The following is a 26388-nucleotide window of genomic DNA, read 5'->3' as shown; positions in this document are numbered from 1 at the left end:
TAATACGCGAGACAATGGAGAGGCGGGGTTAGGGGAGATGATTGGCAGGCGGACAGCGCGGCCGAAGCGGGAGTCGAGGCCGGAGGCCCGCCGCAGCCAAATAGGGCTGGGCCCGGGGGGCGGGGCCACGTGCCGGGCTGGCCGTGGCTGCGGAGCTGCGGGTGCGAGGCTTCCCTGCGCTCAGCCGCCCCGCCTGGGCACCGGCCCCCAGCGTCTGGCCGGGTCGGGGGACCCGCCCCCCAAAGCAGCAGGGCCCGCCTGGCTGCAGCCGGGAGAGGGGACCACTGTGCCAGGCGCTGTACAAACACCGTGGGGGGCAGCCTCTGCCCACCCTCGCTTGCACCCGGAATAGCCTTCCAGATCCATGCTTAGGGTGCACTGCCCATCTCAATTCTTATGAGATTCTTCTCATCTCAAGTCCTGTATCCTGCACTTTAAACAGGATTTTCCACCACCCCCCCGCCTACCCCAAGAGTTGTAATAATTTTGGGCTTGCCTGGGAGGAGAGAAAGCCAGAGCTTATGTGATTTTCATGCACTGTAGAGAACTAAATGGTGTTGTGTTCTCAGAGGCTAGGGGAAAACCGCAAGTGGGGATAGGGGAACCCATTGTTAACTCCGTGCTGGGATGGTCCCCTACCTCCAAATATTGTCCGTGAAGAGCAGTGGAGAAGCAAAGGAAAGGAAGGGATCAGCCCTGCAAGCATTCAGTGTGACAAAGTTGAGACTTTTTCTTTAAAATATATGTACATATATATTTGTAAAAGTACATTACCAAAGGAAAGAGTGAGATACCGCAAAACACAACAGACGGAAAGCAGCAATTATTTTACTGGGTTTTCTCACATACAATCCCAGGACCAAATTCAGACTTGATGAGTGCAGACTTGATCAACCCACTGAAGTTAGTTAAGTCGTACTTGCTTATACCAACTAGAAATTTGGCCCCAAGTCTTTAAATAACTTATCAGCAACATATTAAAAAAATAGTCCTACCCCAAACCTCACCATGTCAATGTCAGAGATTCTTAGTGGGAGGATTCAGAGTAGCAGCTGTGTTAGTCTGTATTCGCAAAAAGAAAAGGAGTACTTGTGGCACCTTAAAGACTAACCAATTTATTTGAGCATAAGCTTTCGTGAGCTACAGCTCATTTGCTTATGCTCAAATAAATTGGTTAGTCTCTAAGGTGCCACAAGTACTCCTTTTCTTTTTAGTGGGAGGAGTTTATCAGAACTCATTTGAAGGCAAGGTTGGTCCCAAAGGTAGAGAATTATTGCATTGCGTACGTAGAAAACGTCAGAACAACCCTGTGTATCCAAACCTCATTAATTGGAGACTCATCTCAGTCATGGCCTCTGCTGTGTGAATCAATTGCAATTCAGTGCATACACTCCATTTCTTTGAATATGCGTTGAATGGCTCCAAACCATTTTGGATACAGACAAGTTTCCTGTAACTGAAATCCAGTCTTTAAAAAGAAGGAAGAGCCATGAACTCCTTGCTCTCTAGAGTCTGCAGGGTCCTTTGAAAGTGCGAGAGGGGATTTATGAAACCTGAGATTAGTTGAATGAAGCAGAATCATTTGGGAAGGCTAGGAGGGGAATGCTAGATAAACATCTAATGATCCCCTATCTCCTTAGATTGTGGCAGGATCCTAGAACTCCAGGAGCTGGAGTTCGTGTCTTCCTATGGAAAATTTCTGGTAGTTGGAGGGGAAAGAGCAAGTCCACTGGTACTTTTGCGAAGGCATAGGTAGTGAGGTGCCAATAAGGAGAGACGAGGGAAGCAGTGGGAAGAGTCGGGTTCCCCATTTCAAGGGAGACATTGGAAAGCACAGAGACGCATATGCAGGGAGTGTTTGGGAAGAGAGATAAGGGAAGCACATGGAGGAGAGGGGAACACTTTCAAGGCTGGAGACTTGTGAACTACCTTCCAGGAAACATAATCCCATGGATCATCCTGGTCCATCTTCACAAGGTCCCATCTGAGCTGCTAGATAGATTTTTGCCATATGTGCTGTGCCAGACTCTGGAGGAGCACCAGTCCATCTTCCCACCTCCTCCCAGGATCCTTGGCAGGCAAGCAGGCAGAACTGATGCCTTCAAAGCTTCCAGTGGGTCTCAGTCATTTTCTGGGGACTGGACCATTGCCTGGGGTATGGCTGAAGAGCCTGACCCTCCTGGAGATGATGGCTCCTTCGGCCCTTCTATCTCTGGGGTGCAGTCTGCAGCGGTTTCTGTACTGCTGTGTGCAGGAGGTTGGCCAGCTGCAGAGCCCTCATCCCTCATGGTGTCTGGAGGCATCTTGGGTGTCTCTGTAGGCTTGGGGGACGGCGGAGCACCTCGACTCTGGCGTCTGGCAGGCTGGGGTGGAAGCGGAGGTGGGACAGTGGGAGCTCGCACGCACCCACTCACCGTTCGGCGAGGGAAGACTTTGGGGTTGGCAGTGCTCTCAGGCACAGGTGGGTTCTGAGGTGTGGGAGTTTGGGTTCGAGGCTGCACCTGTGGCGGGGGCACCATGGGTCGGACTGGGGCAGCTCGCTTCACTGCAAAGCAAACAGGGAAACAAAACTCCTTTTACCAGCTTGTTTTCCATCCATACGGTCCCTACATGGCAGGCCTGCAGCCTGACTCCTGGCTCTCCCATCCTGTACTCCCATGCCCAAGTCCCATGGCGCAGCTCCTTGCCTTCCAGCCAGGCTGAACTGGACAAGGCAGGGTCCAGCTCTTCATGATGCATTCGTACAGTGCCCAGCCCAATGGGGCCTAATCCCTGAGAGGGACCCCACAAATAATTACGGGACTGCCCATAGCAGCTTTGGCCAGAGGCACCAGTGCAGAGTGCCAAGACCTTCCCCACAGCCAGGGGATGAGCTTGCTGCCTCCACAGAAGGGGCAGGATGGGGTAAATTGAGAGGCTTATAGGCATTAATGCCCCACAATGGTGTTCTATTTGCACTAGATGGGCCACAAGTCAAACGGCATTAGAGACGTTTGTGGCATGACAGAGGCTGGTCCTATGGCAGGGGAGAAGCCCAACAGCCAGAGAGGCCAGAGGTCACCTGCCCCAGCTCGATAAATGCTCCCACGTCCATATTGCGTGTTATATCCCAATATGCCCAGCCAGGACCAGCTCAAGTCCCCGGGCCAGTGCCCCTTTCCCCACATCTCTGGATCATAGCCTTGCTTAGAGACAGTCCCCAACATTATCACCTGCCAGCATTCCCTTCACTCCCAGAACAAGCAGGGCTGGTGAGGGGAAGCCAACCTTGGAACAGGGCAAGATGGGAGCCAGCACTGGTGGGGCCACTCAGGCAGGTCCCTGATACCAATGTACCCCAGTGTGGGCCTCGCCCAGCTGAGGCATACCCCTTAGCAGACTGGTGAGCCCACTGAGCTGCAGTTCCATCGGCAGCATGTCGGTGCCTGGGCCATGCACCAGAAGCGGGACAGACTTTGTACGCATTGAGGTGTGGCAGCCCGCCAGACTTACTTTTGCGTGCGGTGTCATCAGCCGAGGGGCCCGCAGCCTCAGGAGAAGTTCTGCTCGCCTTTGGGGAGACTGGTCCAGAGGACATCTCGGGGTCTCTTCTGCTGTGGGAAAAGGGCAAGTCAGGTCTCTGTAATCACATCTGCCGGAGACATGAACTATGGGCCTCAAATACGTGTGTCTGCCAGAGACACTTCGTGTGACTGTGGCCGGCACATGGGGTGACACACCTAGCATCTGATCATGCTGTTAGCTGCATGGGGTTGTAAATGTGCATGTGCAGAGTTCCAGGATGAATTGTAGAGATCGGGAGGTGGGATGGGGTGAGCAGTTACTGGTGCAGGGTGACTGTGCTAAAGACACGTGTCACTGGGGAAACAGATGGAGCTCTCCTCTTGTGACACTGGTGGCCAGAGGTTCCCCTCTCAGACACCCGGGTGGGATATGGCTAGGAGACAATGGTGTTCGATGCAGAGGCAGCTATACAACTGACATAGGTCAGCAGTGCAGCTTATCCAGGATGCTGAGGAAGGGGGACAGAGAAAAAAGGAGAAGATACTGAACATCACTATTGTAGGATCTATTTATATGGCCTCCTTTACCATAGCATTTGAGTGCCTTTGTAATCGTCAATGTACTGAGCCTCACTGCCCCCCTATGAGATAGGGTGCTACCATTATCCCCATTTTGCAGACAAAGTGAGGTGCCCATGGTCATACAGGGAGTCTATGGCAGAACAAGGAATTGAACCCACATTTCCTGAATCCCAGGCTAGAACGCTAACGCTGGACCATCCTTCCTCTTGCTCTACCTCAAGAGAAAGCACATATCGGGACACTGTGAAGCACTCTCTCTTCTGGTGGTGGGCTGTGCGTGCCAAACCTCAAGGTAACTGAGGAGGATTCAGTTCATATCTAGAGTCTCCTACAGAAGATGCCACTGTCTATGATGTGGGGACCCCATCTCTCTGCAGCGGGCAGGGGACAGACAGAACAGCACAGCCTCACTCACTGCCAGACACTTACGCTTCTCCAGCTGTTAGAGAGGGAGTGCTGGCAGGAAGGGGCTGAGGCGACGGCTCTTCCACTGGAGGGGCTTCGCTGGATTTGATTTCCGTGGGGGGAGTGAACATGCCCGAAACATTGAAGTCTATCTCTTTAAAAAAATAAATAAATAACGGGAATTAATGCAGCACAGAAGCACCCTCCTCTGTGTCTGCACAGACACTCCCCACACCCAAAGCAAAGCCACCCCATGCAGAGCTCTAGAGGCCTGATCCAAAGGTCACTGGGAGAATCCTATTGACTCTAATGGACTTTGGATTGTGTTCTGCGAGAGGGCAGCCAACACAGAGCATCCTTCAGAACCCACTCACCTACCCACAGGAACCCCTCACTCTCTTCTTCTCGAGTTACTCACGGGGGAATTCTGCGACACTGCACACATGCAGAATTCATGTCCCCTGCAGAAAATACATTTTGCCAGGGAGGCACTGCAATTACACCTTTTGCCCACCAGTGGCTGCTGTGACACCAGAAGAGAGGGCAGCTGGCTCAGAGCTGGAGCAGCCAGCTATGAAGAGGGAGTGAGCAGTGTCTGCCTTCCTCACAGTGCCCTACCTGTGGGGCCAGGTGAGGAAGCACAGGATATGGTGGGGACACAAACACTGTGGGGCACCCACGGCTGCTGGGAGGGTCACATAGATTGGGGTTCAGAAGGGCTAGTGTGGGGACAGAATGGGGTTGGGACACAGAAGCTAGTAGGGTGACAGCATTGAGCTGGAATGGGATTGGGGGTGCTGGCTCAGATGGGGACAGCTGGTAGAGGGGTGCAGGGCCACATGGAGACAGGGGAAGGAGGGGTGGCTGACAGGTGTTTTGAAACAAATTACGAAAATAATTGAAACTCGTGATTATGTTGTGTTATTTTGACAAATAAGATATGCAGAATTTTAAAATATTGTGCGCAGAATTTTTAAATTTTTGGTGTAGAATTCCCCGAGTATTGAGTATATTGGCCTCAAGTCTGGGAGGAGGCAGCGCCCCCATCACAATGCACCGAGCTTCCAGAGAACAGCTACCCCCTTATCCTCCCTCAGCCTGGAGGCACACAGCTCCCATCAATATAGACTCTCCAGACCCTGCATGACATCATTCCCAGAAGCCCCACAGCCCTCCAAGAGCATGCACAGCAGGTCCCGGGGGCTGGTGCCTCGAGTGTGGAGTGGCTGAGAGAAGGACGCCACTCGCCAGAAGGCAGGTCACTGCCAATGTCACTACGTTAGCTCGACCGTGAGCCCCTGGGCAGCCTTTTGTCACTATATGAGGTTCCCAAGGGTTTCTCCTTGTTCTCACCTGTCCATTTCTGAAACCAGGATCCCAAATTTCACAGTGAGCCATTTGGATTTCCAAGCCCCTGAGGGAAGGGCTGGGTGGGGAGCCCAGCTGTACCACCTCAGAGATCTCCCTCTTGCCCGGCTTTAAACCATTCTTCATGTTCGGCACTGCAGCCGCCAGCCTACCAGTGAGGGCAGGGGAGGAGAAGGGAACCACCCTGGACAGGACACCCCTTCATGTCAGCGTGGCTCACTCCTTTGAATTTGTACCCTTCTCATCTCAGACTCTGAGCATACAGGGCCTGATTCTGAATAGCACTCAGTCCTACCTGTTCGACTCTGGTGTCACAGCACTGGCTCCACTGGACTTGCCCTAAGAGAAGCCAGGATCTAGACGAGCATTGCCTTACCTCCAGGGAAGAGGGTGCTGGCATTCTGTATCAGGGCCTCCACGATGCCCACCACCTGGATGGAGGACACGGAGGCCATGTCTAGCTGCAATGGGTCTCTGAGGGATAGAAAGAGAGAGGAGCCATTAGGATGGAGCTAGAAATGGACAGTTAATGCAGCTGTTGCTCCTCCTCTGGCAACAGCGCTTGCGACTGTTTGTCTGCTGAACATGGGCCCTGTTTGGAGGTGAATCATGGAAGGCAGCAGGATGAACCCATTTTATAGCTAGTCAAAAACTTGTGGGGTGCTATTAGCACCAGGGGTTCGCAGCAGAAAGCACAGCCAAGAGGTGCAGCTCTGAGGTTGGGCTACGTGGTGCTGTGTGCAATGAGCACACTGCCCCTTTCACCTTGAAAAACCTGGATTCAAGCCCTATCATAGGTCACACGTGCCACGAGTGTGCTGGGTCTCAGCCACTGCCCAATAGACATTTGCCCCCCTTGCATAAACTCCCTGTGGATTGGCAGAGCTATGTGCTGGGGGACGAGACTTGGCAGAGGGGCGCAGGTCAGCAGGGAGTTGAATCGGTAGAGCTGATCCTCGCACTGGAACAGTGGGGGGTGTTTGCAGATCAGGACAGGTGAAGGGGCTGAGGTGTGGGATGGGGGCAAGATAATGAAAGGCCAGGATTGAAGTACATTAGCACAGCTGGCTGGTGGGGCAGGACTGGAATAGAAAGAGGTGCATCCAGTAAGGATTGGGGTGCATTTGCAGAGCTGGGGCAGCAGCCTAGAACGGGAACAGCGGGGTGTGGGTGAGATCAGGAGTGCGGTACATTAGTGGAGTTTAGGATGGGAATAGCAGCAGGTGCTGCTGGTCAATACTAAGCTCTATGAACCACTGGGGTTAAAAAAAAAATCCCTTTCTTTAAAAGTTCTCAAACTGCCCTTGATGGTTAATAAATCCCAGCCAGGGCTGGTTGCTTCCCGGCCACAGCACTTGTTTTGTGGGGAGGCTGGTAGAGGAAACATTCAGAGGTGGTGGTGGGGAGGTTCATGCCCTGGATCACCCCCAGCTGCTGACACCCTGGGGAGTCCCGTGCATTACCCTTTGCTCTGCTGTGACCACAGCAGGTTGGGGCCCAGGACGATGGCGATGTTGCTAGGGGTCATTTTATTCACTTCCTGATGTTCAGCCAGCTTGGCTAAAAACCTGATCAAATACCTGTTGGAAAAGGCAGGCGGTTAGTAAATATCAGGGGAATGCCGCTCCTCCTGGCCCTAGGAATCAGTGCTCTGCACAGCCACATGGGGAGACGGGGATTCCCAACTGGGTCTCTCTCTCTCTCTCTCCCTCAGAACAAGTGGGGATGCCAATAGCGTGGAGACCAGGCCCTGGTCTCAGTGTGAGTGCTGTGCAGGAGAGCAGGGTTCCACTCCTGGGGTTGGCAGGGGGCATGGCAAAGGCTGCGCCCACTGTCAGAGGGGTCGGCATTGTGCACTGTAACACACCAAACGTCATCTTAGGAGTACCCCCCCATCCTGGTCTCTGACTGCCGGGGAGACATCCAGAGGCTGAGGCCAGGATGCTTTGAGGACTGTAGCCCCTTGGTCTCAGGACAGGGGATTGCTCACCAGCTGAGGCACTGCGATACCACAGAGATGGGCAGAGTGTAAAGCCTAGAGACTGATGGATTCCTGCCCCCTACCTCAGGTTGTTGTAGTTGTCCTGGGGGAGCCGGCTGCAGGTGTCTTGGAGGCTCTGTAGGCGACCCTCTGGCTCCTTGAAACTGAGAGAGGAGAGAGAAAAGAAGAGATTCAATCTGGCCTGAGAGAAGGAAGGACGGAGGCAGTGTCAGAGGGAGAGGTGAGAACCCCGTTTCACTCTCCATTCCAATACAGGCTGAAGAACAGGGGATCAGACTCATTTGGGGAGAGGGCTGAACTTATTCCTATGTGCTCTGCACATGTGGAAAGCCCTCTGGTGTCAGCTGGGGCTTGCAAAGGGATCAAGGGGAGAATATATCTGTTTATTAGTTATTCAATGCATTCTTGTTGCATTCACTATGAAGAAAAACTGCTTCTATTTAGATCACTGCTATTCCTGCCTTTTGTCTCTCTCCCTTCCCTGTCTTTGTGAGTCTCCTCTGTTCCTTCCTCTGCATTTCCTTCCCTGCAGCAATTCCCAAATGCCAACCCAACTTGCTTCACTCTCACCACCCCACCCCCATTCCATCCCCTAAAATGACCAGCCATTAAATAGCTAATGTTGACAAAGCATCATCATCACTGCACTTTAAAATTGATACTCCAATCAGATGAATAGGGGCCAGCAGATTTCAATCCCCTGAGTCCTTGGCTCTCTGCACACTCAGGCAGACAGCACTGCATGCCTTCAACTCAGTTCACATATGGAACATTCTCTCCGCAATCAAGGGAGCTAGAAACATATTTTTCTTTTTTAAAAGGAAAGCTTAGACTTTGGGCAATAGGAATATAGCGCTGCCCCCTTTCAACCTGAGCAGCTAGTCAAGTTTGGGGCCCCGGGGACGTTCCAGCTGCGAGCAGGAACTGGTATGTGCAGTGATGTCGCAGCCCTGTCAGTCCCAAGATATTAGAGAGACAAGGTGGGTGCCACGCTGTAGTGCTTCTGGTGAAGACGCCTTGCGGAGGTGGAATTATTAAGCCAATGGCAGAGCTGCACCAGTGCAAGTTTGTAGTGTGGACCTGCCCTGTCAGTAGGTTTCCCAGCCCCGAAGAAGAGCTCTGTGTAAGCTGAAGAGCTTGTCTCTCTCACCAACAGAAGTTGGTCCAATAAAAGCTATTACCTCTCCCACCTTGTCTCTCTCTTATGCTGGGACTGACATGGCTACAACATACCTACACGGCTCCGAGTCACAGGGAGGAAAGGAAGGTGGGGTGGGGGAGAAAAAAGCAGCTGGGGTGTGTGTTGTTAGTGGGTTCCAGATTGTTGCAACAATCCAGTGTCTCTGTTCAGTCCATGATTTTTTGTGTCTAGCAGAGTAGTGAATGTAAGCTCCCAGGCTCGTCTTTTGAAGGTGTTGGGCGGGTTTCCTTTGAGGGTGAGAACTGATAGGTCAGATATTGAGTTACCGCCCTGAGAAAAATGTTCACTCACCAGTGATGTGGTGTGTTTATCCTTTATCTTTTTCCTGTGTGAGTTCATGACAGAGTGTAGTGATTGTCCAGTATCACCCACATACTTGTTATTGGGGCAGTTAGTGCACTGAATGCGGTACACCACATTTTGTGACAGGCATGTGTAGGACCCATGGATCGCAATAGGTGTGTTATGAGGGGTTTTGATCATTGTAGCAATGGAGACATGTCTGCAGGTTTTGCATCTATTGTTCTGGCAAGTCTGATACCACTTTGAATTGGTGCGTCCTGGTCAGAGGGGAGCTTGCTTCTGATGATGAGCTTGGAGAGATTGGGGGGATTGTTTGAAGGCCAGAAGAGGGGATTCAGGAAAGATTTCTTTCAGGATGGGGTCTCCATCGAGTATGGTTGTAGTTGTTTGATTATACCCTGTATGGTTTCCTCCAGTGTGGGGTGATAGGTGACAGTTAGGGGTGGGAGGGGATTTTATTTCTGTATTGAAGCAGGTTCTCTTGAGGTATTTAGGTGGCTTGTTTCATGATGCAATCTACTTCTCTGGTGGAGTGTCCTTGTTTGGTGAAGGCGGTTTTGAGTGTATTAAGGTGCATATCCCAGAGCATATTCTGCGGTATGCGAGTGCCTGGCTGTAGATAACAGCTTTCTTGGTGTGTTAGGGGTGGTTACTGGATCTGTGAAGGTAGGTGTGGCAATCTGTCAGTTTTTTGTATCTAGCTGTCTGTAGGGTTCCATTGTTGAAGCTGATTGTCGTGTCCAGCAAGTTGACTAGAGTGGGAGCATCCCAGAGAGAGTTTAATGGACGGATGGTGGTAGTCGTAGTTGTAGTAGAAATCTGTGAGAGAGTTTAAATTGTCTGTCCAGAGGATGAAAATATCATCCATGTAGAAATTGGTGACAGTCAGGGATTTCTTTGGTGCAGTTTTGCTTATTTACAAAGAATTTACAAAGTTCTGTGTCTCTGAACGCAGGAGGAATCAGATAGCAGGACACAGCTTCTTTTGCTCACAGCACCAAGAACATTCTTTTCAGCCTGCCCCTCCTCCCCCAGAAGTCCTCTACCCACTTAGTCCAAACTCCCGGGTGGGTTCACAAACCCCTTTTTGTGTTAGGTGGGGGAGCTTCTGATTAACTCATCCTGACAGTTATGTTAACTGAAGAGTGTATTCACACTCAAAGAGGTTTGTGATGGAAGCCACCAGTACCTCTCAGCATAACACTCCCCCCATTTTAGCTCTGCCAATCATCCTGATGATGCCCCAAATGGTGACGCCCTGTATGACCCATCCCAAACAGAAAGTAAATAAACAGTTTAGCAAATTAAAAATGATACAAGGTGAATGATTTATATAGGTACAGTGGCCTTCTGTCCAGACGTTTTCACATCACCAGCCCAAATTGCTTTTTATTCCCATCCAGTAGCCCTCTCAGATTTTTCGCCCCCCGCACTATGGACTTTCTCTAAACAACCGGGGAGAGGGCCCCTTTCAGTCAGCCCCGGAGGGATGCCTGTTGTCTCTGTGGAATTTTCTGGCTGAACCAGCCCCTGCTTATTGTTTGAATGGGGGATTCACCTCTGTAACAACTTTTCCAGCCTCAACTTCCACAGCTACATTCTCAGATTTGAGGGGAGGGGGGAGGGAAGAGCCAAATTGAAGCTCTGTCCCCCATACCATAAGCCCTAGCATCTGTGTCCAGCATGAAAGGGGTTTTGACACATGGATAGGCCAAGACAGGAGCAGTCATCACCAGAGCCTTTCTCAGCTCTGAAAATGCTAAATCACACCCTGAGGGCCAATTAAACGGTTTCCCTTCTTCACTATTTGCTACTTGTCAGAAACATTCAGCAAACGAACAGAAATCAATTCCGGTTTCAGATTCACAAGAGCTTGAGCAGCTAAGAATTCCCTGAGATTCTGGGTCTCAGAACAGGTTTCAACCACTCCCTTGCTGGAAAGCTACTACAACATGTACTTGTAATAATGGTTGCTGCCCCTGGGGGCAGGATAGTTCACTCACTGTAAACCAATTGCCTACATACCATTTGTCTCACCTGCCTGGCCCATACCTTTAAAGGGCAATTGCCACAAGACTGACTTTGTAAGGCACCTTTCCTGGCACTGATTCCACAGGCATTAGCCATAATGAAATCCAAGCCAATTCTGAGCTCATGCACTATGTCAGCCACCCAGACTTCTTGCTCGAATTCCAGAGGTCCATTCTTCAAACCCAGTTTGGGCCAGGTGCCCTTGCCCCAGTCATTGTCTCCACTTGAAACCGGTTAGGTGGTTCGGTTTGGGAACCCCGGTCCCCAAGACGTTTTAGTGTATCTGGTTTAATAAACAGCTGTGTCTGAGCCAGTGTCAATCACCGCTGTGCATTCTGCAGATCCTACTGTAGTCAAACTCCCATGATTGTTGTTCAAATGCCCACATATAAACAAAAATGGTGGGGCTGATCCTGGTACCTCCACCAAGCTTTGCCCTTTCAGTTTGGGGTATCCCCATTTCCCAAACTGGGAGAGAGAGAGACTTTCACTAGCCACTTGTGGCAGTCTGTGTTGGCCTACCTGACATTTATAACAATCCTTTTTCTGGCCAGTGTTGTCACAGTACCAGCGTTTAACTGAACCGTTTCCTTTAATTTTTGCGTACAGGTCAATTTCTCTTCTTTTACAAATCAAATGTGTCAGTTTTTGTCATCATTCAATACGGTCACAAACCAGATTAAAATCCCCTCTTTCATCACACACATCAGACGCAGAGCTGTACTTACAGGGCTCATGGCAAGCAGTTTCCCTCTTCCTCACTAGCAGATGCTTCCTTCCTTGCCTGGTGAACTGCTGCAAGAAAATATTCAAATTCTGCGGCCAATTCCCCTAACCTCTCAGTGTGTCTTTGGCGTCCTTTCGCTGATCTTGATCTGCAAGTCCAAGTCCCACTGCAAGTCCAAGTTCCCTTGGTGTTATCTGGGTTTGCCATGAACACAAGTCTCTGCAGGCCCTCTGCCAGTTCAGATGGAGTTTCTTCTTTCCCTCTATTTCTAGCTCTTAGCTGTGCCCTGGCCAGCTCAGGTTGATGGCTAGCTCCAAACCACATGTTAAGGGCTTGTACCAGGTCTGGATTACACAGTCTGTTTTCTAGCGGTAAGATCTGCAGCACAATCAGAGCTGGGCCACGCATGTGGGCTGTGAGTAACACCCCTTCCTGTCCTTCCTCCCAGCCATTCATTGGCACTATAATGTTGAGTTGAACCACATAAGCTTCCCAGGGAGTTTTTCCCTGAACGATAGTGGGGTTTTGCCTCATTTGAGTTGGGACAGACCAACCTCTCCTCTCTGGGCTGCTGTGGATTACAAACTGGGTAGAAACCTTGTAAATGTCCGGTCTTCCCCACATCCTCTGGCTGGCTCAATTCCTCATTCAGGCGGTGGCCTTCCTCTGTGGTCAGCAACCCTTTGGGTTCCTCTGGACCTGAATTTTCAGCTCCTTAAGTCCTTGCTGCAGCTCATCTCAATTAGCCCATTCCCCGTTGGCTAAAGCTTTCTTGGCTCTGCTGTTTTGTGGGAAAACTTCTGGCCTATGGCAGTCCGATTGTTGGTCACCTCATCAATCTGTTTCATTCCAGCCTGGGTGTGTTTCAGCCGGGTTTGCCAACCTGCCTGGGCACTTCGTCGTTGGTGCTCCAACAGGGATCTCATCTCGGCCTGCAAGTCATCTCTGAGCCCTTTCTGGGAAACCTTCAGCTCTTGTCTTAATGCCTTTTGCAACGTCTCCAGCTCCTGTTTGAGGGCTTGTTTTATATCCTGCTGGCCATTTTTGATTTCTGCAAGCCCTTCCAGGATTTGTTCCATCTTGGTTCCAAGCTCACAGGCTCTCTCCTTGGAAACCAGATCCCACGCCTGACATGAGTGTTGCCCCTTTTCAACCCAAAATGTGAGGCCCTGGGCATGGTTCAGTTGAGAGCAGAAGTTGGTGGTAGTCAGGTATTTCTCCGAGGTAGTTTTGTTTAGTTACAACAAAGAATGTACAAAATCCTGTGCCTCTGAAAGCAGAAGGAATCAAATAGCAGGAAACAGCACCTTTTGCTCACCATACTAAGAATACCCTTTTCAGCCTGATGCCTGACCCGAAAAACCTCTCCCCAGGCTTCTTCCAAGGTCAGACTGTCTAGACACCGTGCTTTCAGTTGCTCCTTTCCTCACAGACACGCACAAAACACAACAATACTCAGCAAAAGCCCTCTGCCCACTCAGTCCAAACTCCCAGGGCTGATTCACAACCCCCGTTTGTGTTGGTGGGGGGCTTTGGATTAACTCATCCTGGCAGTCACGTTAATGGAAGAGTGCGTTCTGCTCAGTCTCAGAGAGGTTTGTGACCGATGCAGTCACCAGTACCTCTCGGCAGAATGCTATCCATACATCATGCGGGCCAGATCTAACCTGCGGACCCCTATGTTTGACACCCCTGCTGAAGAGTCCATAATCAGAGCGGTCCTTTTGATAATTTAGCCTGCTTAAGAATGTCCATCTCTCTGGTTCTTTCTTACCAGGCTACTTTAAACCAGTCATCGTAGAGTTCATAGGTCATCAAGGGTTGGGGCAGCTCTCGCAGGTAGGATTTCAGTGCACCTGAGATGGAGGCAAAGGGTCATGCTTTATAGAAGGGGTTCTCAAACTTTTTTTTGCTTGGAACCCCTTTGAAATTATTTCAGGCTTTGATGACCCCCCCATACCATGCCACACTTACTTCTGCACTGCTGCTGGGGCCAGTGCTGCCTTCAGAGCTAGGCACCTGGCCAGCAGCCGCTGCTCTCTGGCCGCCCAACTGTGAAGGGCTCTGGCTGTCAGCTCTGTGCATGGCTGACAGCCAGAGCCCCAGCATGTGCGGAGGCTGATAGCTTGCCACCTCCCCATAATAACCTCATGACCCCACCCCCAGTTTGAGAACTGCTGCTTTAAAGATAATACCATGCTTCTGGGGCTGCCACTCGTCCAGTCAGTGTCTCAGGGGCCCTTACCTTGGGCCTCCAGCACGTACCTGCAACAGCGTGTGGGTCAGAATAGAATTCCTCCAGTGCGTTGGAGCCACTGGCCAAGCTGCACTTCAGCTTCCTGAGCACCGAGGCCCCCGCTGCCAACCTGAAGAGCCCCTAGAGGAGGGAGATGAGAGACAGCGTGACAGCAGGACGGACTGGCTGTGGTTGGGGGAAGGAGTTGGGCAGCAAGCGGCACCTACCTCCTCCCTCATGCCCGACGCCAGCAGCATCATGACACAAGCTTCAATGGGAAGGGCAATCTCCCGACCCAAAGTCCTCAGGTGCGTCTCCAAAGGCACCCCATAATACCCCGACACTGGGGTATCCACGGAGAAAGGGGGCTCTGGAAAAGAGGAGAGAGAGAGATCAGGAGAGGGTGGAGGACAAACCCCCAGTGGAGAGGGTGCTTGAGTCTCTCTCCTAGTCCTCTGGTTCTAGGCCAGGCTCAGGCTGGGGAGGGATCAGTGCTCATCACCATCCAACAGCCAGCTCTATGGTAAATGAGGTGAGAGGGGTCAACCCATTTCCTAGCAGGACAGGGGCTCCAAACCGCCATCATCACGCCTGGCTGTAAATTGCCCTCCGATCGGCAGTCCCACCAGGGAGGCCGAGGACCAAATGAGCCGTGGGAGCCGAATTCTCCTCTCACTCCAAGCTCCGGTCTCTCCAGTGAGGACTGAGGTACATTGGCAGGGGTCAGTTTGGTGAGCAAAGCTTGCCCTGCTGCATTCATACAATCCCAGGATAACTGGGTGAGGAAGAGAGCTGCCCAGCAAACAGGCTCAGAGGGAGCTTGGAGACACCCTGAGGAAGCAGTAGAGAGAATTGACCCCTTCTGCCTACATTCCATCTGTAGTTACTCACACTGTCATCCACAAAACCCTGCCCCAGCCCGGCTCGTCCCACCCACCTGCCTGGCTGTGGGTCTCCTTCAGCTCTGCCAAGGCTGTATCCAGGGATTCCAGAGACTTCCGGTGGTACTGAGCTTGGATTTCCAGCAGCTGCCAGACAGATCACAGGCAAATCACAAAGCTTTACTCTGCACAGTATCTCTCAGAGACACCGGATCTTGGGGGATTTGACAGGGATGGGTGCTTTCAGATGGGACGTGCAATGCAAAGGAGAGTGGCGAAGACAGAGTGGGAACAGCAGGGGAGAAGCCTCTTTTGCCAGTAGCGGCGGGGCGGTGGGATGGGACCGAGAAGAGGCCAGTGCAACATGGAGATCCTAGGGGACTTGTACACAATGGGAATGAGCTGGGGTGAGGGAACAGCATGGAGGGGTGGGACTTACTTTGATGAAGTAGTTAGCATAGCTGTCCTCCTTGGTGGAAAAGTGATAGAGGTCAGCCATGTATTCATCCTGGAAATGAGATAGAGCGAACATTAACCTTCTCCTCAGCACCACCACAATGAAGGGGCCCCCCCCATCAGCCCTCATCATTAATCCCACCAGTCCCCCAGACAGTGCTCCCATCGCCAGATCTGGGCCATGAACACACAGCAGGCTACATCAAGAGATGCAGGGGGTCTTACTGGCATTTGGAGCAGAGGCAAATGAAGACAGCAGCCCAGAGGAGCTGGCTCGTTAGATTTGGGGTTACACTGGTCAGCATTCACATTCTCCCTTCAGCCCCCCAGGAAATAAGTCTATGCTTCCTCTTTGTTATTAGGATTGGGGTTGAGGCCCCAGCGAATATCAGGGTCCCGTTGTGCTGGGTGCTGCATAAGAAACAGTCCTTGCATGGAGGAGCTCACCGTCTGGGCCAACAAGACAGACACAGGCAGGGAGGAAGGCAGAGTTGTCACCCCCAGGGACCAGAGGCACAGAGAACTGAAGCGACTTACCCAAGGTCCCCCAAGGAGTCTGTGGCAGAACTGGGAGTTGAATTCAGCTCTGCTGAGTGCCAGGCCTGTTTCTGAGCCACAAGACGGACCTTCTGTTCTACAATATGTTCCTCTTTGCTGCAGGTTTCTCAGCTCCGTGGTGATCACCCCACCAAGCTCTCCTGCAGTGGCTTTACTCTCGGACCACCACACTGCTGCTCTAAACCCTTTCCTACTCGATTACACTGGGGCCTGGGGCTGGCATTGGAGTTCGCCAGCTGTCTATCCCCTCTGGAGTTTGGGACACAGCCATCTTACCAAGGCCAGCATACCACTGGTGCTGGCTGCGTCTGGACCAACCCTCTCACTCTAGACAGAGCTCTAGCCTGTAACTAGTGACTGGCTCCTGGGGCCTCCCGGGACACAACCGCTAACGATGAGCTCTCAGAATGAACCCAGACCTGGCCTCCTTTCCCCCACTTTGTGTCATCAGCTTCCCCTCCCCAAAGAGAGCAGACTCATTTTCCACTTGCCTTACACTGCTCCACCCTTCGCTTCACCTCCTCTTCCTCTTCCTTCAGGTTCTCCAGTTTGATGGCAGCGGACGACCCCCCGGGGCCAGGGCCAGCACCAGCACTGTTACTGGAGTTCTTGACAGCTTGGTTCAGCCTTTGGGTTGCAAAAGAAGAATCAGGCCGACATCCTGGAAGCCTGATGGCATTTAATACCAGGGATGCTGACACTTTAAATGGAGAGGCACAGACCCTCCAGCCCTCTCCTCCATCCACATCAGAACTCTGGCCGATATGTAAATACGCCTAGAAGCAGGAGGGTTGCCCCTCTCTTTCCCCTTGGCAGAGCATTTACTTGTGGGTTAAACCCTCCATTTCTGCCCCGGCACAGGATTTGCTCATTCAGAATGTGTGAACATAGATAAACCTCCCCCCACCCCTGGTACCAGGACCTGCCCTAGGGGCATGGGCATACAGGCCAATAATCCCTGCACCAGCTGGAGTCACCCACACGAAGAAGAACTGAGCATTTTGCTGCCCCAGGTGATTGCCTGTTCTGCTTGTATAGCAGAATCCACAAAGTGTCTTTAACAGGAAGGGACTTCACGAGTGCACACTGCATCTGGACTCATCCTTGTGTGGCAGGGACTTAGATCCTTTCTGATCTGAGGGTGCAGCTGTCAGCTCCCCCCGCCCTCAATCCCCACTCTCAAGGGGCAATCATCTGGATCACAGCTGCAACCCACCACTCTCCCCCTCGCTTAGTACCTGCTTTTGATGGAGTTCCAGTCCGAGATCAGCTTCTGAAGATTCTTCTTATGTTTCAGGATGACAGGCAGCTCCTCCTAGCCGAGATTGGGATGAGGGAGTTAGTTACAGATCCTACCCCTGTGCTGCCAGGAATGGCTGCGTTTATGCTGCATTTTGTGCAATCACAAAGAGAGAGAGGCAAGAAGGTTGGGGAGAGAGCAGAGGTGGGCCAGAGAACACAAGCAGGCAGGAGAGACGGAGGGAGAGTGAGCAAAGAGGGGATGGGGAAAGCAAAGATAAGAGAGAGAAAGATCAGGGCTACCTCACTCAGTTTATTCAGAGGCTGTAGGACGTCTCTCTCTAAGGTGATTTCAAACTCAGACAGGACTTTGGCCAGCATGCTTTGTATGAAGCAGCTCATCTCTAGAGCTCTCCTGTAGGAATGGAAGGGGAGAATCACAGCAGGTCTCAAACACCCTCCCCCTCTCCCTGCGGGGTAGTGCATCAGGGAGGCAGGCAGTGCCAATCCTGCTGCACTCAGAGATGGAGAGCACAAACCCCCCAGCGCGCGTGCTCAGGGGTGGCGTGCCGCCCTGTGGCTGGCAGCGTTAACCTTGATGCAAGTGCTCAGAGACTCAGTCTGGGAGCATGAACCCCTGAACCAGTGCCCTGGGGATAGGGTGACCAGGCAGCAAATGTGAAAAATCGGGACAGGGCGGGTAATAGGAGCCTATATAAGAAAAAGACCCAAAAATTGGGAAAAAGAACAGGAGGACTTGTGGCACCTTAGAGCCTAACAAATTTATTAGAGCATAAGCTTTCGTGGGCTACAGCCCACTTCATCATAGAATGGAACATATAGTAAGATTATATATATACAGATAAGTTGGAAGTCGCCATATAAACTGTGAAAGGCTAATTAGTTAAGATGAGCTATTATCAGCAGGAGAAAAAAATCGGGACTGTCCCTATAAAATTGGGACATCTGGTCACCCTACCTGGGGAGTGTGTGCTGATTGTACCATATGCACTGATACTTTTCAGGGCACTTACCCGAGGCTGGAATCGGTGTCTAGTTCTTTGAAGCTCTCAGCCATAGTCACGGAAAGAGCCATCAAGGGAAGCTTCTTCTGCACAGAACCAAGGGGTGGGGACGGAGGGGGGAGAGAGGAAACAATGAGCAGACAGGTCAGATCCTCCCTCCCCCTCCAGTATGGGAGTGACACCTTCAGCACCACAACCTGCTGATGGCAGGGCCAGCCAAGGAAGTGCCACCTCACACAGGACACATTTCACATCTGTCCCCACCTCACAGTCCCTCCTCAGAATCCTCCTCACCAGCCTGAGAATCAAAGCAGAAGCCAAGGAGATACACGGGAGGGGTTATGATGCAAATGGCTACTATGGTCTTTAAGGCTCCATAACCCTGCCTCACTCTCTCCAACTAACCCCCACCCTGCACAGATCAGACCCTCCACGGTGGAGGGGAATAAATGTGCGGCTGTAACACTCAGGTCTCAGGCGCTTTGCACCCTTGAAGCATCTTCCACCCAGCAGAGTCTCGCATGGAGCAGCTGGGCTTGGCTGCTGGGGGAGGGGCTGACAACCACTTCATGGGTAGGCTGAAGAGGCAGCTTGCCAGGGAGCGGAGCCTGGGACAGAGGCACTTACCACTCGTTTGTCCATGTCGGCCCCGCACTGCCCCTGCAGGCATGCCTGGAGCTTCTTGGATACATTGTGCGCTGCCCGTTTGGCTGGCTCGATTCTCTGCTCTATCTAGAGAGAGGGAAAAGACTGGGAAGCCGGTGGTGCTGGGCTGGGGGATTCCCTTCCCCAGCCACCCCTCAGCGTATCAGGTTCCCGGGTTGCCTTGGGGTCTCTCTGCTGGGGTTTCCTAGCTGAGAAGGCAGCTGTGTGTTGAGGGAAGAGACCTTCCGTTCTTCCAGTGTGGAGGGTACGGGGTGACCCCCTCTGCCTATTGACATCCATCCATGTCCCTCTGGTGCCTCCCCTGTGTGTGCGAGATCTGGTGGGGTGTTGTGTCCCCATCCCACACCACTGCCAGAGAGGGGTGGAGGGCTGGACTCTGAAGCCTTGCCTACACTATAGGTACAGCCTGTTTGCATGGTGACCCTCTTCTACCACTGCTTGATTTTGCCTGTGTAGACTGGACCCATGTCACATAGTTTCCTTAATGTGGTTATAACATGGGTTTGTCTGGTCTACACTGGAAAAAAACAACCCATGTTCCAGTGTGGCTAGGCTGTGTTGTAACTGGGGTCCCTAATGTGGCTAGAGACATAGTGTAGACAAGGTCTTAGCAGCAGAGCTAGCATGGGAGGCAGGGCTCAGGCTTGAGGTTAGCTCTGTCCCCCACTGATGTAATCAGGGAGGCTTGTCAGAGGTCTATCACCCACTACTGCACCTAGGTACCATTCCAGGATGCAGAAAAATCCAGGCTGAGGCTTCCCTGTAACTTTGTTATAAACATGGAGAGAGAGTAACTCATACGCAGACACACCAGATGTTCGCCCCACATGCAGGCACAGGCCCACACATGCCCATGGACCGAACCCATGCCTTACCTGCAGCAAGTCTTCAGTCAGGAGCTCTGCTGTTTCTTGGGATCTGGTGAAGAGGGCGTGGGAGGGAGAGAGAGAGACTTATTACAGTTGGTGACCTCCAGCCAGCCTCCTCCGGAGGGAGGGCTTTGAACCACAGCGGCTCTGGGTGGGTCCAGGGGGATGGGAGATGGTGGGTCCTGAGTCATCCCGTCTAAGGCTGGGCTTGACTGAGAGGAGCTTTCAGGTGGGCCCACAGGAAGCGGATGTGAGGCATGAGAATGGCTCCCAACCTGAGAGCAGAGGGGGCTGGGACTCAGGCACAGGGCAGAGTGATAGCACTGGAGGTCCACGCTGGCTCCTTCTCAGCTGAACAAGGGATCTAGGTCAAGATTTTCAGAAGTGTCTAGTGATTTGGGGCACCCCACCAGAGACACTTGATTGTCAGAAGGCGCTGAGCTCCCGCCCTCTAGCAGGGCCCTTCAAGACATGTCGGGGTTGGGCACCCAAAATCACTAGGCACTTGAGCAGCTCTTGGCCCCAGTTCTGGTTCTTCTCCTCCTCCTCCTACCAGGGGCTGCCCGCAGAGTCCATCCAATCCAGGGGCTTCTTCTTTCAGGGACTGTGCCCAGTGTGAAGGGCAGGTGAAGAGGAGAAGACCACTTTAACGCAGAGGATATGGGGAGAAGAGAGCCACTGCAAGTGCCCTAGTCCTTACGCAGAGGGAGGGGGAATTGAGGGAGGGGACTGCTTTGGGGTAAGGGGAAGACCCTGCAGCAGCATAACCTATTGCTCCCAGTGAAAGACCCACTCGCCTGGCCTGGGGGCTCAGGCAAACAGTGAGATGAGTTCAAGCCATTCTCAGCCTCCTGACATTAGAAAAACCAACGTGGGTGTGTGGGTGAGAACTGAGACAGGAGAGCCCAGCCCTGCCAGGGCTTTCAAGGTTTTGCAAGAGGAACAATTAGAAAGAACAATCAAGCAGAGGTGGCACTGGGCTGGGGAATGGCAGGAATGGAAATATAGTTAGAGACCCAGAGAGGAAAGGTGAGCGGGGCATACGCCCAGAGCCCCCTCCCCTCTCATCAGCCTACCGAGACACTCCCCGCGCCCCTCTCCACCTCAGGCAGGCTTTTCCGAGACACTGGGGGATACAAGAGGAAGCTCCCATGGTACTGTGTGGAGGATTTAGCTCCAAATGGGGCCTCCAGCCCAGGAGGGAGAGCAGCTCTGGTAGGGAATGTTCCTTTAGTCTTGTTACTCCTTTTCCTGCATCTCTGTTCCTCTCTACCCCAATGGGGCCTGGGGGATTCCCTCTGCTGCAGACTTCTACACTTCCCTGGCCCCAACCCCTGGCTGCCATCCTGCCGCACAGAGGGGCACAATGCGACAGGCCCTCCCTGCCTAGCCTGTCAGGCTTAGGGTCGCTCCCTGGCCTGATTTTCATGGGGCTGAACCACACCATTGAAGCTGAGCTTACAGGGCAATTCGGGGGCTGGCTGGACGGAGGGGCCCTGCTGCTTGGTCCAGCAGGACAAGTGGAGCCAGCCAGCTGCTCTTGGTTAACCTGGCTTTATAAACGACCAGAGGGAGTCGCTACTGAGCACCATTGCTGTGCCCCTCCAGCTCTCCCAGCCAAGAGGGCCGAGTTAACCAAGCCCCCCAGGGTTAGCTAAAGCTTCCCCAGAACTGGGGCTGCTCCGAGCAACCCCGGCCCCCTTCCTCGGTCACTCAACCGCAGGGCCTCAGTGGTCGTCACAGCTTCTCCCCCGGCTCCTGGCCAGGCGTGCATCCGGCCTACGACCTGCTGCAAGGCTGGGGGGTGGCGGTGGCGGCTGGGCAACGCTCTCCGGTGCAGCTTCCTGCCCTCCCTGGCAGCCCCACCAGTGGGGAGCTGAAGGGCTCGAGGCTGGATCCTTACCGTCCCGTGATGCTGGGATGGGAGAGCTGCTGCCGCATCCGATTGAACTGCCTCTTCATCATCTTGGGAGCGGAGAAGAGAGCGTGGCACCGACCGCCCCCACGAGTGGCTTCCCCCACTCAGCACCAGCCAGCTGCACTTGTCATCGGAGGAGCCAGAGCCCGCTGCCTCTTCCTCCCGCTGCGCTTCTCGGTACTTCCCTCTCTCCTCTCCTCCCTCCCCACTCGGTTCTTTCGCTCCGCTCTGACTTCGCTTCGGAATCCCGCCCTTTTCTCTCCTCCCTCCTCCGGTGCCCTCACTCCTTCTTGCTCATGGGTTTCCTGCTCCCTTTTCTCCTCTAGCCCCTTCTCTCACTTCTCCTTCCTTCTCCTTCTCTCCTCAGTTTCCTCTCTGGTCTGGTTCCCACCCTCCCCCTCCCCCCATCACTGCTGAGCAGGTAAGAGCTGTCAGTGCTCCTGTTGCTGCTCTCTGTTCCTGTCACCACCCCGCAAGTATAAATAATTTCAGCCAAGCCTTAAAGGGGAAATCTTTTTACAGCAAACACATAACAAGGCAGAACAAGCATCCGCCACCGCCTAACCAGAGCGCAGGACCCACATGCTCTCCCTCTCGTTTCCCACGCGCTCTCTCCACCGGCGCTTACTCTGCCTTCCTTACGCCTTGTCAAACTCGCTTGGGGAGCCAGGCGATTGATCCCACTAGCTAGAGGCAGGGACGGAGCGGGCAGGAGGCACGCTAGCGTCCCAGCAGCTCTGCCAACGCACCTCAGTCGTGACCCACAGCCTCCCTGGCCAGCTCTGCCAATGGCCTTCATTCCTGGCTTTTGGTCAGATGAAGAGTTTATTTGCCAAAAAAATGCAGTTTTGGTTGACCCAAAACCATTTGTGAATTTGACACAAATTCACCAAAACATTTTGGCCATTTTTTCCCCCCAAGACTGAGGTGCTATTCATAAAATGGGGGCACCCCAGTCTCTTCTAGCTCTGTGGTCAAGGTGCTCCCCTGGGATTTGGGAGGTTCAACCCCCCCTCGGCCCGAGGTGAAGAAAGGATTCAAACTTAGCGCTCCCACCCTGCAAGTGAACACCCTAGCTGCAGAGCTATGGGATAATCTCTGCTCCAGCTCTTCTATTGAAGCTGTTCCTCTTTGTATAAATAATTTGCCATCAGAGAAGGGACTTGAACTTGGTTCTCCCATTACCTAGGTGAGTACCCTAACCCCTGCGCTGTTCCCTCCTCCTCCTCCTGCCTGATGACTAGTCATTGTTATTCATTATAGCAACTCACGGTCATTCATAATGACAATGACTAGCCATACTGAGGGAGGATGACTCTGCAATCTGGTGGTTAGGGTCTTCCCACAGGAGACGGGAGACCATAATTCAAATCCCTTCTTCACATAAGGGGTGGGGGGAAATTGAACCTGGCTCTCTCACCTCCCAGGTAAATGCCCTCACCCCTGAAAGTTATAAACGGGTGAAAGTTATAAGAAGGGCACTTTCTTCTCCTGTTTTGTGAAGCCTTCTAAAGGTCTGAACCAAAATGTGTTGGGTCCCACACTGTGCGTTGTTCACCCCAAATGGATTTGTTTTCAATTTGCTGACTTTTTCTGTGATTGCTATTTTCAGATTTGATTCAAGCCAAACCATTGTTTCCCCTGAAACTATCAGCAAACCAGCGCATCAGTTATGCACCCAGCTCCACTCCCGACCTGCTGCACTTCCTGCTATTCCAGTCCAGCCCCACACCACGCCCACAGGTCTTTTGGTGTGTTGCCCTCCTGTCCTGCCCTAGCTGCTATTCCTGTCCTGCCCTTGCAGCACCGCCACTCTGCCAACACACCCCAGTCCTGGCCAACAGAAGTCCCTTCTGTTCCAACCATGATCTCCTCCCCACCTCACTCCTGTTGTACGGCCCTTCTAACAAGGCAGGGATGGTCATTTTCTATGTACAGCACCTTGCACAATGAGACACCAGCTTTGCTGGCCTCTAGGTGCGGCTGCAATAATAAATTATAGTCCATTGCAGTCCTGGGAGATCTCCCCCAACAGCTGTCAGTGTACCTCATGCCTGATGTGCAGCTCAGGCTGCGATTCCTGTCCTGAGACCCCCACCCCAGTCCTGATCTGCAAGCCCCTTGCCATTGCAGCAGAAAGATTCTAATCTGCACCTCCAGGGTGATAATAGTGGTGCTGCCGGCTTAGGCTGGGTCCCTAGGTGTTGCTTGTGCACCCTGTAGAGAGGCTGTGGCAGTGGGCTCGCCACCGCTTTATCCATAAGGTGCACTGCAGCACCTCCCACGCACACGTTTGCAGAGAACCAATGGCAGGGGACCGCAGTGTTGCAAAAGCCCTGCTCCAAGCACAGTGGGCACTTCAGCACTTAGCTGTCAACTCTGCAACCTCCCTTGGTGCCTTCCTCTGCAGAGCCCAGCCTCCCTAGCCACAGCCCGCAGCTGCAGGGCTCTGAGACATGCAGCAACCGGGCCCAGCTCTTGCCCTCCCATTGACTTTATTCACATGCTAGAGGGAGACAATCTGTTAGATTTCTTTCCCTGCTGCGAGATCATCCCCAAGCCCCCCACAGCCAAGAGCAGGCTGTCGAGAAAGAGAACTAGGGAGGAACTGTGGTCAGCCTGCAAGGTCAGTGGGAAAGCTCAAAAGCTGGGACAGGAAGTGGTCAGAGTGTGTGTGTGTATATAAAGAAATACACTGTATAATTGTCAAGGAGGGAGAGAGGCAGGAAGAAGTGGCCCATCGGACGGAGCACCGTCCCCATGTATGGCCCACGACTGAAATAAACAGTGCCCCTGAGCCCTTATATGGTACTCTGCACCCAGAGATCTCATCGAGGTAGTTATCACCCCCATTTCACAGATGGGAAAACTGAGGGGTAGTCACCCAGTACCCCAGGGCTCCTCGCTTGCAATCCAGTGCCCTAGAGCCCGGACCATACCTGATTCACCACTATTAGAATACAGGCAAACAAGAGTGAGGTTTACGGGCAACAGTGGCCAGACACCGAGGCAAGGCAACCCCAAGAGGGAGTCTATGTGCTACTCTGTGGGACTGAGCTGCGTGGTACTAGCGTGACTACCCCTTTCCTCCCCTGGACTCCTTAGCCAGACTCCACAGGGATCAAACCCAAAGCCCAGAAAGCTGCTTGCTGAGCTTCTGCACTCAGAGGCCCTAGGTGTAGGGGCAGTAGGGGAAGCTGTTGCACAGGGGGTGGAAACCCCCAGCAGGGGGCACTCCTGACTGCTATGGGATCCATTTAAGGAGACCTCCCTGCCACTCCTGGCCTGGGATTGAGGATCCAAACAACCTGTGCACCATGGACTTTGGTAGCCACCCGAGCTGGCATTTAGTGGCGGGAGTTGGCAGTAGAGACACAGCCCTCGGGCCAGCCCCACTATCTCAGAGACACAGAGCTACAGCAGGGATGGGGATGGGAAAACCCCTCCCTCACGTTGCAGCCGACCGTTACTGCTACTTCCCAAAACCAACCATCTTCCCCGGCCCCCTGGGAGGCCAGCGGGGCCTCGCAGTGCAGCTTGTGACACAACGTGCTGCAGCAGCCGCTGCAGAGGCTCCCACAGAAAACCCCAGGGGAAGAGGAAGTGGGGACAGTTACTAGCAGCCAGCCGAGCCGCTTGGCTGCAAACAGCACTTGAACCTGGACCAAGACTGTTCAGTCAGGGGTCCCAGGAGTTCCTAGCAATCCCCTCCAGGGTGAGAAGGCTCAGCCCCGCAGAGCACAGTCCCCTCCCGCCATCCTCCTTCAACCTGGGAGCAGCAGGGGTGGCAGGCAGTACTTCCTGACATCAGCCTTGCACAGAAAAAGGAATTGAGAGAAGGGGGAGGGGCATTCCAGCCCAAAACAGCTCCCAGTCCAGTGAGCCAAGACCATGAAATCCAGAGCAGCCCCTGCTAGGCAGCAAGAGGATTTGCTGCTCTCATTTGCACTGGCACTTGGTTCCCGCAGGGCAGTTCAGTGAAGGAGGTCCAGGGAGGCTCCTGAGCTTCATGGCTAGGCTAACTGAGCGTCAAGGCCAGGTTTGGGTTTGACCGCAGGTTTGGCTGCCGTAGACAGAGCTCAAAGCGGGTGGAGGGCACCATCCAGCCCCTGCCTCCCCGTTACCGGGGATCCATGCTGTATTTGTCTAGGCTGTAGTGTGCTGACATGGGCAGAGGGAATGGGGACACTTCCAGCGCACTAGCACAGCGTTCTCCTCAGGCCCGGCTGCACTGAGAAGAATCCCCACATTAGGGATGGAAAAGTCTCCCTGGCACCAACAGGGGGCACTCACCTCAGCTGGGAGGGCGTAGGGACACTGACAGTGCAGGGGGTGGAGTCCCCATGGCTTACAGGTGTGGGACTCGCTGGTGACAGCAGGGGACGCTCTGCCCAAGCCTGGCTCAGGAAACACAGACA

General features: G+C 53.1%; 1 protein-coding gene across 2 annotated transcripts; it reads right to left on the bottom strand.

Moving 5' to 3' along the window:
• Positions 1-733: 733 nt before the first annotated feature.
• SH3BP1 (SH3 domain binding protein 1) lies at positions 734-22439 on the bottom strand. 2 transcript variants are annotated; one of them, XM_037898202.2, is made up of 18 exons: positions 21956-22439; positions 20059-20101; positions 19145-19249; positions 18527-18603; positions 17796-17907; positions 17492-17568; positions 16745-16880; positions 15679-15747; positions 15296-15386; positions 14586-14728; positions 14388-14499; positions 13897-13978; positions 7923-8003; positions 7322-7438; positions 6235-6332; positions 4515-4644; positions 3493-3593; positions 734-2545 (listed from the first exon to the last, which is right to left on the bottom strand). In XM_037898202.2, the coding sequence occupies exons 1-18, from the start codon at positions 22015-22017 to the stop codon at positions 2121-2123; spliced, it is 2061 nt and encodes a 686-aa protein (XP_037754130.2). In that variant the 5' UTR covers positions 22018-22439; the 3' UTR covers positions 734-2120. The 2 variants fall into 2 exon arrangements, with proteins under 2 accessions (XP_037754130.2, XP_043398974.1); XM_043543039.1 differs by having other exon boundaries at positions 3493-3590; positions 21956-22401.
• Between the last annotated feature and the right edge of the window lie 3949 nt (positions 22440-26388).

The sequence above is a fragment of the Chelonia mydas genome, chromosome 1, assembly GCF_015237465.2.
Source record: "Chelonia mydas isolate rCheMyd1 chromosome 1, rCheMyd1.pri.v2, whole genome shotgun sequence".
Taxonomy (NCBI): domain Eukaryota; kingdom Metazoa; phylum Chordata; order Testudines; family Cheloniidae; genus Chelonia; species Chelonia mydas.
The sequence above is the reverse complement of the archived record's forward strand: the minus strand, read 5'-3'. Positions and strand labels throughout refer to the sequence as shown.

What these genes read in the sequence shown, in the direction of transcription:
- SH3BP1 (XM_037898202.2), bottom strand. Translation starts at nt 22,017, where the DNA reads ATGATGAAGAGGCAGTTCAATCGGATGCGGCAGCAGCTCTCCCATCCC. An exon ending in TGGTCACAGCAGAGCAAAGG is followed by an intron (nt 6,333 to 7,321) that starts GTAATGCACGGG and finishes TCTATCCCTCAG; the next exon opens with AGACCCATTGCAGCTAGACA. An exon ending in TGATGACACCGCACGCAAAA is followed by an intron (nt 2,546 to 3,492) that starts GTAAGTCTGGCG and finishes TTTGCTTTGCAG; the next exon opens with TGAAGCGAGCTGCCCCAGTC.